This window comes from Acinonyx jubatus, chromosome D4 (assembly GCF_027475565.1).
Source record: "Acinonyx jubatus isolate Ajub_Pintada_27869175 chromosome D4, VMU_Ajub_asm_v1.0, whole genome shotgun sequence".
NCBI classification, from domain to species: domain Eukaryota; kingdom Metazoa; phylum Chordata; class Mammalia; order Carnivora; family Felidae; genus Acinonyx; species Acinonyx jubatus.
In genome coordinates this window covers 32,638,433-32,650,534 of record NC_069391.1, presented here as the reverse complement: position 1 = coordinate 32,650,534, position 12,102 = coordinate 32,638,433, and the positions used below count along the sequence as shown (strand labels likewise).

Genomic DNA, 12,102 nt, shown 5'->3' with positions numbered 1-12,102 from the left:
AATCAGCTAGAAATCTTGGCCTTCCTTCTTGGTGTTAGTTTGTGAGGTCCTGGGGTGGAGGACGTAGGATCGAATTCTGTCTAACCCATCCTGGCCCAGATACCCAACCTTGGACCAGTCACCTGTGGCCAGAAGGTGCGGTCACATAACAACGAGGCAGTGCCTCCTGAATCCAAATGGTGGTAGAGGGGATGAGGAAGATCTTAAGAGAGGGTGAGGATACTAGTCCTACAAAAAAGGAAGGTGCTAGGCAGATAAAACCACAGGTGCCAACATAACCTTGAAGGATGAGCAGGAGTTGCAGGAGGGGGAAGGATATTACAGGACGTGGAGAATCGGTTGTTCATAGCAGCTCTGTATGGGATGCTGCCCACGGCTCCTCGCTTCGCTGAAGGATTGCCCCTCACGTAATGCCCACAACCCACAGTTTACAAAATGCTCTCATACCAATTATCCCATTTAATCTTCACAGCAACCCCGGGAGGGAGAGGAAATGGATATTACTATAAAACTCATTTCATGGATGAAGACACTGAGGCTCAGAGAGGTTAGAGACTTGCTCGAGGTCACAAATCCTAGTGGGAGACGAGGTTGGGGTCCAAATCCAAGTCCTCTGACCCTCCCCTCACTAGACGTTCACCACCTATGTCGTGATTTTCAGGTCCTGTGCCAGAACTGCAGACCTGTTTACGTGACTTGGAAAATCTCGTACAGTAATTTTACTGGGACTTGTGAAAACATCCTTCACTGCCAAGAGCTTTGCAGATTTTGGGAGGTTACAGAGGTAGAAGGAGAGCACAGCCATGTGCATTGTTCTAGGGGAAGAGGGCACTGACTCTTCAAACGCTGAGAGCCCCTGGTTGAGTGCTATGTAGTGTGTATCTTTTCTCGGTTCTCACCTCAGCCCAGTGAAGGAGAAACGCTTGTTTACATTTCACAGGTGACGAAGCTGTCGCTGCACTACCCCGTCCTCCTGCAGCCCCAGCACCTTTCTTCCTCTTTCTGAGCCTGCTGGCCTCTGTGTAGCAGTTACTGGCTTGTCTCTAGGGTGAAGTAACTTGTGTGAGTCAGGACATATTTGGAAACTCAGCACAGACTGACCTATATAAACAACAGAAGCACCAATAATTTATTCACTTACAAAACCCAGAAGTCCTAGCGTGGCTTCCTGCAAGGCTACAGTCAAGAATCCCAGATCTTTCCCAAACCTGCCAATGTGGCAGAGTCCCAGGCTGGGCCCACAGCCCCCTACAAGATGCAGTTGCAAAGTGCAGAGCTCCGAATGGGGTGGTGAACACTCCCCTCAGTGACCAGCAGACATCTGAGGCACTTTTCAGAGAGCGTTCTTTTTTTGTAACTTGCCTTTTCTGCTTTGTCTTAGCTGTGGCCCTTCCGGGCCCACCCGGCCCTCCAGGACAGCCAGGGCTTCCCGGATCCAGAAACCTGGTCAGTGTTATTATCAGTGTGTATTCTCTCTTCTGCTCTGGGTGGATTTACTTAGAACTTCAGCTGTAGCATTTAGGGGCCGGCACGCTTCTTATGTAAGAATTAGGCTTCCATGGCAATAGAATCGGTACAACTCCACATTCGGAGGGCATGTATTACCTCTATAGGTGACTTATTAAGTAAAAAGATACAGACTACAAAACCATTGATGATTTTGGTTCCACGCTCCTGATCCTTAATTCACTAGACTGTAACAGTAACCGATTGTATTACATCAAAAAACATAAGCACGAGAGTAGAAACAATATGGCAGCAGGTCCTGTGCTGGTCAGATTGGCCCTGGGCAATTCAGCCTTCTCTCTCCTGCCAGAGGATGGCTCTTGCACATTCATCACCCTACACACCACTGGCGCAGGGGGGAGGTAGCACTCAGACCCTATTATGATGCACAGGAAGAGGGACAAATACCTCACAAGGATGTCAGGAGTCCTGGGAATGCTCTTGGATCTTGGCTGGATTTAACTGGAAAATTGGGCTGCCAGATGAAAAAACCGTCCAGCAGACGATGGAATTTTGATATCTGGCGCCTTTGGGGGATTTCCGAGCCATCTTGCTGCACAAAGTCATTATTTTCAAGGCTAGGTGAAAATTAATTTTTTATAATCTTTCTCAGTTGAAACGAAAAGTAAAAGCTCTCTTGGACTGTTAATTTCTTTAAGACTTGATGCTTTTCGATAGATTTCTGCAGCTTCTATGTCTGCTCCTGGATTTGCCAAGATGGATGTCTAATCTTCGGCCATTTCCTAGACAAATTGCGGACCGTGATTTTCTATCATGTATTTAATGTTACAACTACCCAGCTGGGCAAAACGGATTCAAAACTTAACTGGCATCGCTCATTGGCTTGCCTTTCTTATTCCAAATGAAAACAAACTTGAAACTCTTTAAGGAGTAGCATGAGGTAAACGCAATTAATGTCAGTGCTGCTAAGCGGCTCACACAAAGGAAGTGTGCTTTTCGCAGAGCTCACCCGCGACTTCGCTAATGCCAGGACTCCACAAAGATAACTCTGTTTACAGCTTTTTAATGTCTTTGCGCTCACTGAATATTATCTTTCTGTTCTCATTTATTTATTACAGTTTCGATTTATGTTCTAAGCCAACTCATGTTTTCGTTTCCTCGAAAAGAATATCATTTGGTTATTAACCAAGGTACATGTCTCTCTAAGGCACAGTGAGCCTTTTCATTGGCTCTCGGGGGATGGCGCCTGTTTGCATTTGCAAAGGCCGATTTTTCAGATGGTACCACCGCTCTAATGGTGACTGCACTGTCTGGAATTTAAAATTTCCTGACAGGTTACGGCATTTAGCAGCATGGATGATATGCTGCAGAAAGCACATTTGGTTATCGAAGGGACGTTCATCTACCTGAGGGACAGCACGGACTTCTTTATTCGTGTCCGAGATGGGTGGAAGAAACTGCAGGTAATTTTTAAGCTTCTCTTAACAAAATGCCTCCAAATCCCCTCTTAAAAATAACAATCGACCCCTGGAAGCACCATTTTTCTGTTTTGAAAATAGCCCAACAGTTTCTAGCTGATGTCTCATTTTCAATGTCCTGTTTTCCTTAAGCTGGGAGAACTGATCCCCATTCCCGAGGACAGCCCGCCGCCTCCTGCGCTCTCCAGCAATGTGAGTGGTTGCCCTGCCTGACTGCTCAAGCTCCCTCCCTCAGCAGCAGCAGCTTCTGAGTCCCCCTTGCTGTCCAGAGCCAAGCTCTCCAAGCTCTGGCCAGCCAGCTCTGCATGGTTTAGTATCTGGTGGAAGCCCAGAGGTTGCCAAGTGCCAACAGAATGTTCTCGTTAGTAGAGCAGAAGAACTGGACCCAGAGGCAGGAGAGCTGCTGTTTCCACATCATAGCTGAATCCTCTTGGGCAAGACGCTTGCCCACTCTCAGCCTCAGTTTATTTACCTGTGAAATGATGGCCGGCATAAGCAATCTAGAAGAGCCCTTTAGTTTTTGCACTCTGAGATTTCTTTGCCTGAGAACGTTGGCAGCTTCCATTGTCCCTTTTTCAGCCCCACAGCAACCCTTTGAGGCAGGCCTTGTCATCCCCACTCTGCAGCTGAGGAAACCGAGGCTCTGAAGAGTTGACTGTTCTATTAAGTGAATGTGTTGACTGTGAAACATGGGTCTTCCTCTTCCTTGGTTCAGTGTTCTCTGTAAAAGATTTGAGAATATCCCCTCCCTTTCTGAGGATCATTTCTGCATGGGGACATGAAACTCTTGGCAATTAAGAGCGGCCCCCAAAACAATGGCAAGCTATTTAAAGTATCTATTCAAGAGACATCACTCTTGAACCTCCGTGTACTCTGAAGAACAGTTTGAACGCATAGTCAGGACTGTTTGTTTTCGTCTTTCCCATAACAGCCCCATCAGCCACAGCCTCCACTGATGTCTCTGTCAAGTGTCAATTACCAGAGGCCTGCAGTAAGTATAATTCATGCATTTATCCTGCAGATGCTGAGCTATGTGTCTACTGTGTGCTAGGCCCCGTGCGTGGTACACAGTTGCCACCCTCAAGGTGCATCTAGACTAGAGAGAGGGGCAAACAAAAAAACAGGTAGTTACAGTAGTGTGGTAAGTCATTGGGGCGAGGCCAACAAAGGGGCCTGGGGGTGTGAGGAACATCAAAGAATTCTGGCATCTTTAGAGGGGGTGACCTCTACACTAAGGCCTAAAGGAGAGCTGAGAGAAGGAGAGACCCAGGTGGGGGGAAGAGAGCGGGCATTTGAGGCAGAGGGGATTTGGAACAGAGGGAGGCAAGAGAGAGAAGTGTGCTTATGTGTAGTTTTAAGTATGTCAGTCTGGCCGAAGAGGCAGAGCTCAAGGTAGAGAAGGGAGAAGGTGAGTCTGCAGAAGGCAGAGACTTGTCATCGAGAGCTGGTAAGCCAAGCTAAGGACTTTGACTTTTTCCAGTGGGCACTGGGCAGCCACTGAAGGGTCTTAAACAAGAAAAGGGTCTATAAGATTGGCATTTGAGAAATTATCTTGGTTACAGTGTACAAATGAGTTGGAGGGAACAGGACCAGGGGCCCAAAGACAGTTAGGTGGCTGTTGTTTTATCTGAACCAGGATCACAGCAGTGAACATGTAGAAAAGTAGGAAGATTGGAGAGAAATTAAGGAGATAGGAGAGTGACAGATTAGGTCACTGGTATGGAAACGGGGCAGCAAGGATGAGGGAAATCAGGAATGATGCCCAGGTTTCTGCTTGGGTAATTGAGTGGTGCTGGTTTCCTTCCCAAGGATCATTTTGTTACCGGAATTAAAATTCTGACCCTTTTCCTTCACTAGCTTACGTGAAGATTTTGTTCAGATAATTGCAGGAACCTCCTGGCACTCAACTGCAGGAAGTACAACTGGGTCTGTGGACTTTTGTCCCTGCTATTAGTCTGCTCCTCTCCCTCTACAGACCAGCTCCTGCAAGGGTCTTTCTTCCCGCCTCCCTTCCGCCCCCACCCCAACGCGCAGATGTAGGTTCCATCCACAAAGCTTGCACACACCACTTTGGGTTGCCATGGCGCTGATCCTGGCCTCCGCCCCATGTGATCTTGCAGCTGCAGAGCCCAGTGCTACCTCACCCCATTCAGAGTCTGGGGAGAGGTAGTCTACATGGGTCCCCTTGGGCTAATTGCCCACTCCCAGCCAGATCAACAGCAGCCAAGAGAAGGAGATTGAATGACCTAAGGCCACTCTTTTTAGCGAGCGTTGTGGGGACATTTTCGAAAAACAAGCCAGGGGCTCGGCAGCCACCAGAAATGGGTTTCCTGCAGTGCTGCTACTTGTCAGGCAGGACCTCATCCGGGGCCCACTGAGTGCGGGCACCTGTAGGAGACCTGAGTGGAGGCCACCCGGAGGGAGGCAGATAAGGGGCCTTATCCGGAGATACAGATCTGGGAGTCTTCAGCCAAGCCCTGGCAATGGTGACGGAGGGCGCTAGGAGTCCCAAAAGAGAATCTGCACCCTGAGAAGAGTTTGGACTGTGAGGAGCAGAAGCAAAAGGAACTGATGGAAGAAACGCGAGAACAAATAGAAGCCATAGCCAGAGAGGAAGAAAGAATGCCAAACAAGGTAGAAGCCAGCCGCGTCACATGCTTCCAGGAGGTCCATCAAAAGAACTAAATGGTGTTCTCCAAATTTAGAAGCCAGAGAAAAGCATTTCTGGAGCGTGAGGGGGTGCCGACGAGATTCCCTCTGCTTGAGGAATAAATGGGAGGTGAGGTGAGGAAAGAGAGGCGTGTGTAGGTAACCCTACCAAAAGCTCAGCCGTGAAGGGGAGAAGTTAGGGCAGCGGCTGAAGGATTTTTAAAATAACATTTTATAAATTCTAAAGCAATCTGTATTTTTAGAACATTTGGACGATAAATAAAAAGAATGGAGAAGGAAACGGGACATGGCTGTAACTTTACCAAAACTACAACCATCCACAGAATCACCCTTTTAACATTTGATTGTTGAAACATTCTTGTCTTCATAAAAATGATAGCGTGTTCGTCATAAAAAATGTTCTGGCACTTAGAGAAATATAGACGTGAGGGCACCAAAGCCCCCAGTCCCACCATTCAGAAACAGCCATCATTCCAGACAGTTCTCTATGTATTTTTTTAAGGAAAGAGAAGTGGAGACAGGTGGGATTGGAGGCATGGCAGGGAAGCCCTGTGCTCACCTCTGCACCTTTCCTAGGTGTCCCCTGGTATGGGGACACCATCCTCCTGTGACTGCCCTTGGGTGTGGCCACCAGAAACCCACTGGTTGGAAGATGATGAGACCAGAGGGCCTCTTGCCTCAGGTGCTACAGTCTGCAGATACATGGGAGGGAGGAAGACAGAGTTTGTATGTGAGACTACAAGTCTGGTGGCCTGGAGATGGTCGTGGTGAGTGAGCAGCATGCTGTAGCTCCCTCCCCATGCTAAGGGCTGCTGCTAAGAGGGCTGCAGGGGAAGTCTTGTCTCAGTGGGAAGGGGTGGTGTGCTTGACCTGGACCCCTATCCAGCCTGGTGATACAGGCAAAACAAGGATGAATAAAAAGAAGGAAATTGGGGGATGTTGCGAGCTTGGAGTCTGTTCTCTTCAAAATGGGGCAGGAAGGGGATGGTGACATGGAGAAGAAGGTCCAGAGACGGGCAGGGACTGCGCGGAGCAGTCTGGATGTTGTACTTCACGGCAAGCTGTGCCCAACCGGGTGGATGCTGGAGGAGCAGAAGAGTGCCAATATGGTGGCACTTGGTGCTGGGCCACAGAGGCGCTTGGTGCCGGGTCTCATTCAGACCTGAGAGACAGCGCAGATGTGCGGAGAGAAACACCGACCACCTCCCACCTCGCCACACAGGGCTCATTTGCATGCCCTTTGGTTTGAGATCGTTTGAAATATTTTTCTTTTCTGGAGACTTGGGCACAGGGTCTGCACCAGCCCTCCCAGCTCTATGCTGATGAGAGGACAGCCACTCCTGAGGTGACATCGAGGAGGGAAAGGACCACTCCTGGACACATGCCACAGAATGTATTATTCCAGAGGGCACAGCACAAAGGCCGGGAACGAGGGATGGGTTTTGAGGGAGGAAGTGTGGGAGAAAACAAGACTATGGAAGGACCTTTATTTTGGCTGCTGACCAAAGTGGCAGGAATGCAAGGCTAGAATTACTGTGCGACCCCTAGTTTCTAAAAGGGTCTGCCCAGCAGTCTTAGCTACAAATGTCATGACCTTCTCCTTTCAGTGCCTTTCCCTCCGGGCCTCTCACAATCAGCCCCAGGCCTACTGGGGAAGTAGAAGAAAGGGCAAGGTCAGAAAGCTTGGTGTAGCTCTGGGATCCAGGACCAGAGCCACGCAAAACCCTCCTGGAAGCTGAACTAGGACATACCCAGAAGCTTCCAGCAAATGGCCTGCACACTAGATTCAGATCTCTGAAGTGCTCTGTTTTGTTTTTTGTTTCATATGTGGAAGAAATTTCCACCATTTAGAGCTGTTCAGAGAGCTGAAGCGGCCTGCCTGGGATCTGAGCTCTCCTGCCTTGGAGATGGTCAGGCTGGGGCTGGAATGCCACTGTCAGGTGGAGGCTGAATATGATGACCTCTAGCGCCTTCCATCCCAGCAAGTCTGGGATCTTACTAGGAACATGAGATGGGTGTGGGGTTGGGGTTTGCTTTTTAACTAACTGCACTGTCTTTTCTCTCACTTCCCTTTTTCAGCTGCACTTGGTCGCTCTGAACACGCCATTTTCTGGAGACATTCGAGCTGACTTTCAGTGCTTCCAGCAGGCCAGGGCTGCGGGACTGTTGTCCACCTATCGAGCATTCTTATCGTCCCATTTGCAAGACCTCTCCACGGTTGTGAGGAAAGCAGAGAGATATAGCCTTCCAATAGTGAACCTCAAGGTAAAAATAAATATTCTTCCCATTGTCCCCCGGACACACTGGTCTCCACAGAGTCTGTAGGCAACTGCCACTTCCTGACATCATCAGAAGTGTGCTGGTCCAAGACCTCACCTGCCTCTGATCGGCTATGTGACTTTGTGTGGGTCAGTTTAACCTCTGTGTGCCTCAGTTTCCTTGTATTTACAGTGGCCCTTGGACAGTACGACTCTTGGGGCAGACAAAAGGAAGGAATAATAATCCCCTCTTTCACTTACATAGCTCTTAAAATGTTTACTGTATATCCATTATCTTAACAGATACTTCCAATAAAAGAGGGAGTTGTTCTTTCCTCAGGTTGTCAGATGAGGAAACTGAGGCTCAGAGGGAGAAAAGAGTTTGCCCGGAAGTCACTACCAACCAGAATTCCTTTCCTTGACTCTCAGTCCAGGGCCGTCAGTTCCGCCCGAGGCTGCTTTCTGTAGGGCATTGACTGGATGGCACCAGAGAAGAGCTACTTAGCACTGGTCCCAGAGCGGAGCCACGTCATCCTGCACCCTCCTTTGGTCTTCTCCGCATATCTAAGCTGCCCAAACCTGCCAGACATTTCTCTGCCCCCTTTCACTGGCCAGGCAGGGCCTTGTAGGCCTCCCGTTATTCCATGGAAATAGCCGGCTCCTTTAAGGCTACAGAGGGACAGCTCAGTTACTGCTCAGACCCATCCTGGATCCTGACCTCTCCCCATATCTCAAAAGTGCTTTGAGACCCTTAAGTCCCTGTGACCCCAGTGCTCCAGTTTGGTACCTTGAGGCTAGCAAGTTCCATCCTGACCCCATAGCTGGCACTTTCCATCCCTTCTCCTGAGGTTCTCTTCTGCCACATTCACCCAAATTGTTTCTATTCTTGGAATACAAATAACTGAAGGCAACCGGGCTCCTTCAGGAAAAGAAGTAAGAGATTCATCTCTGTATCACCCACAGTGTAGATTGACACAGGCCTGGCAGAGATTTGGAGTTTGGTGTATATGTATAAAATTTTTAAGATAAAAATTAGTGAAGACGTGAAACACACTTTGGTTGGGGAGCAGCCTTCATACACATATGATAAGAGAAACAACCACAAGAAATAGGACCATAAAACCAAAAAGGTTCAGGGATGGATGATGAACTCAAACCACAAACAGCTCCTGAACTCCCCCTCTGTCCAGGCTCTGGGATTGGGGCTGGTGGCTTTGGTGTGAGGTGGTGTGCGGGCCTTGAAGAATGAATAAATAGCCAGTCCGTTTGCAGGCTGATGGCAGAAGAATTCCAATGTAGCATTTCTATCTCCATAGGGCCAAGTACTTTTCAACAATTGGGACTCAATTTTTTCTGGCCACGGAGGTCAGTTCAATACACATGTTCCAATATACTCGTTTGATGGCCGAGATGTGATGACAGATCCTTCCTGGTAAGTAAAGGTAGAAGCCCTCAAAGTATATGGGGCTATAGACTGTTTTAAGAGACATTCTAACAATGCGATGCTTTTACCAGCTGCCCCTCTGGGCTGTTGCTAGACTGAGCCTCAGTGAGCCAGCTGAGGGCCATGGAGAGAGTCCTGGCCTTGCAGCCAGGGGACCTGAGTCCAGTACCTTAATAAAGGACCTTTCCAGGTTCTCCCACTCTCTGAGCCTCAGCTGCCTCGTCTGTAAAATGGTCAAAATAATCACATCTATCCCCTAGGAGTGCTGTGAGCATCAAATGGTAAGTATGAGACTGTCCAACATGCAGTAGGCACTCGATACCTGGTAAGGAACGCTGTTCTTAGTGACCCTTTAACCCTGTGCTGTGGGAGCTGTGCTCTAATTCTTTCAATACGTGTGCTCATTAAGATCAGAATGAACTGGCAAAGCTTTCCTCAGTGTCTACCCTATGCCAGGCCTGATGCCCCCCCTGAAAGGCACAGTAATAAACTACATGACCCCATGCCCTTACAATGCTCATGGTCTACAGGGGAAGACAGACACGAACCAGCTACAATTCTGGACAGAACACTGGGATTGTAAAATGGAGAAACAGTTAAAGATGACACAAGCACAGAGGAAAGATTCGTTCTTGTTTGGGCTGACAGTTAAGAGGGCTTCCTGTAAAAGGAAGCATTTAATGGACTTTGGAAGATGAGAAGGGGTCACTGATCTGAAAATGAGAGAGAAGCTACTCCAGGCTAAGAGACCTTATGAGCAAAGGTTCAGATTCACAAAAGTGGAGAGTCTGATCTGAGAAAGTCCGAGCTGGGTCTGGTCGGAATACAGGATGCTCAGCTAGCCGCAAAGAGCAACTTTCCAAGTGGTGGGGTCTGACCATGATGTGGGGCCAGACCATGAAGGACTCAGGAGTCTGACTTGGTTCATTACTTAGGCCAGTTTGTTCACCGATGGGATAGGCCACAAAGAAGTGACATGTCAAAAGTAACGTGGCACAATTCTTTTGCAGGCCCCAGAAGGTCATCTGGCACGGCTCCAGCACCCATGGAGTACGTCTTGTGGATAAGTACTGTGAAGCGTGGCGAACCGCCGACATGGCGGTCATGGGACTGGCCTCCCCACTGAGCACAGGGAAGATTCTGGACCAGAAAGCATATAGCTGTGCTAATAGGCTAATTGTTCTGTGTATCGAAAACAGTTTCATGACAGATGCTAGGAAGTAATGACCCTCCAATGATTCTTAAGAGTTTTCCAATTTTTCTTATGTGAAGAGCCAACACTGAAATCGAAAATGTTTAAATGTTGTAAATATTAATTGTTTATTACACATCCGTCACAACAGCAGCCAAAGAAAACATACCTCAATACACTCAAAACTGAAGACAGAAAGGACTCAGATCAAAAGTAAAATCTGATCCATCTATCGGTGCTATAGATTCTGCAGGAGACCCCATGCAGTGTGAACACATCCCAGCACGGTTAAGAGCGAGTTGAAAACAAAGGCCTTGGCTTTCTGCCCACTGCATCCTTCAGAAAGTAATTTCTTCCTTTAACCATTGTTGTTGAGTGTAAGATGTCCTTCATGTTTTCTCACAAAGTCAGTGTTTAGAAATGTTCCCCTAAGTTATGTGCAGACCGAATGCTTTATTCTTCATACATCCATAATATACATCCGTCCTTTGCTGTTCATACAGAGACACAGAACTGCTCAAATGATCCTATTTGTATTTTCTGATATTACCAGACCCTAATGTTTATTTCCTAAAATATTTTTGCCATCATACTTTAGGAGTTTTAGATTTTTACACAGTATTTTAGTATGGCATCTGTTTATATAACTCCGACTTGCTGGAAAAGGTTAAACTCCAAATTATCTGAAACTAGAAAAGAAATCATGTGTAAGACTACCTTTCCCTTGGCAGGCCCTCCCCACCCTCTGCCCCAGATTTCATGACTTTCGCGGGGCAACTCTCGAATTATAACGGCGTTGAACAAACAGGTTCATGAGGATGAATTTTCTGAGACACATATATCTTTGTGCTATATGCTTTGATTTTTTTCCATGTAAGTGAACATAAAAACGTCTTTTCCAGGTGCTTTCTTCTGTTTGGCTCTTTTCCCCTAGTTCCTTTATTCTCCACCACTGATGTGGAAGTGGCCCTGGGGTGGGTTTGCTAACCCTGCCACTGCTCCACAGCCCTTGGGAGATGATCAGAGAACAGGAGCATTTCCCGTCACGCTCCTCCACCCCTGCCTGTTGTCTCCCACTTGGAGGGCGCAGCATGGGGTAGGGCAGAAGGACCCCAGCGAGGAAAACAGGGTGAACTATGACTGTTGCAGTGCGTGACCTTGGGCAAGCCCGCCTTGTTTTTTCAAGGAGGTTGGGATAAAATAACCATATCAGCTCCCAGTTATTAAACATCAGACTTCTTATAAGGCCCATTTACCTTTCTTAATAGCCCTGCAAGGTAGGTATTTTTAGCTCCACTTTATAAATGGAGAAAAAAAGTTAGGGCTCAGGAAGTCCCTTGTTTCGGGTCACCCAGCTGGTGAGTGGTCTGTGTCAGATCTTTGCAAGGAGCCACTGCACGAGGCCGCCTGTCTGCTCCCTCCAGCTCTGAGTCTGTGGCGCTCTGGCTCTTGGCTTGACCCTGCAGAGAAGCAGAATCACCAGGCACGGGGCATGCTGGGATACTTCCTCCCATTCAGCTGGGCTGGCCCAGAAGCTCTGCAACGTGAATCCACCCGAATAGTCCTTGAGGTAGGAAGGAAATTGAGGACAAA

General features: G+C 48.0%; 1 protein-coding gene across 5 annotated transcripts in view; it reads left to right on the top strand.

The window, feature by feature from the left end:
• Positions 1-11,410, top strand: part of COL15A1 (collagen type XV alpha 1 chain) — a 107,737-nt gene extending 96,327 nt beyond the window's left edge. For all 5 annotated transcript variants that reach the window (XM_053204889.1, XM_027039532.2, XM_053204890.1 and 2 more), the window contains 7 exons: positions 1,382-1,446; positions 2,802-2,930; positions 3,078-3,137; positions 3,877-3,936; positions 7,695-7,880; positions 9,190-9,305; positions 10,328-11,410. In XM_053204889.1, coding sequence (XP_053060864.1) covers positions 1,382-1,446; positions 2,802-2,930; positions 3,078-3,137; positions 3,877-3,936; positions 7,695-7,880; positions 9,190-9,305; positions 10,328-10,541 — 830 coding nt within the window. In that variant the 3' untranslated portion in view covers positions 10,542-11,410. The remainder of the gene's footprint in view (positions 1-1,381; positions 1,447-2,801; positions 2,931-3,077; positions 3,138-3,876; positions 3,937-7,694; positions 7,881-9,189; positions 9,306-10,327) is intronic.
• The last annotated feature ends 692 nt before the right edge of the window (positions 11,411-12,102 follow it).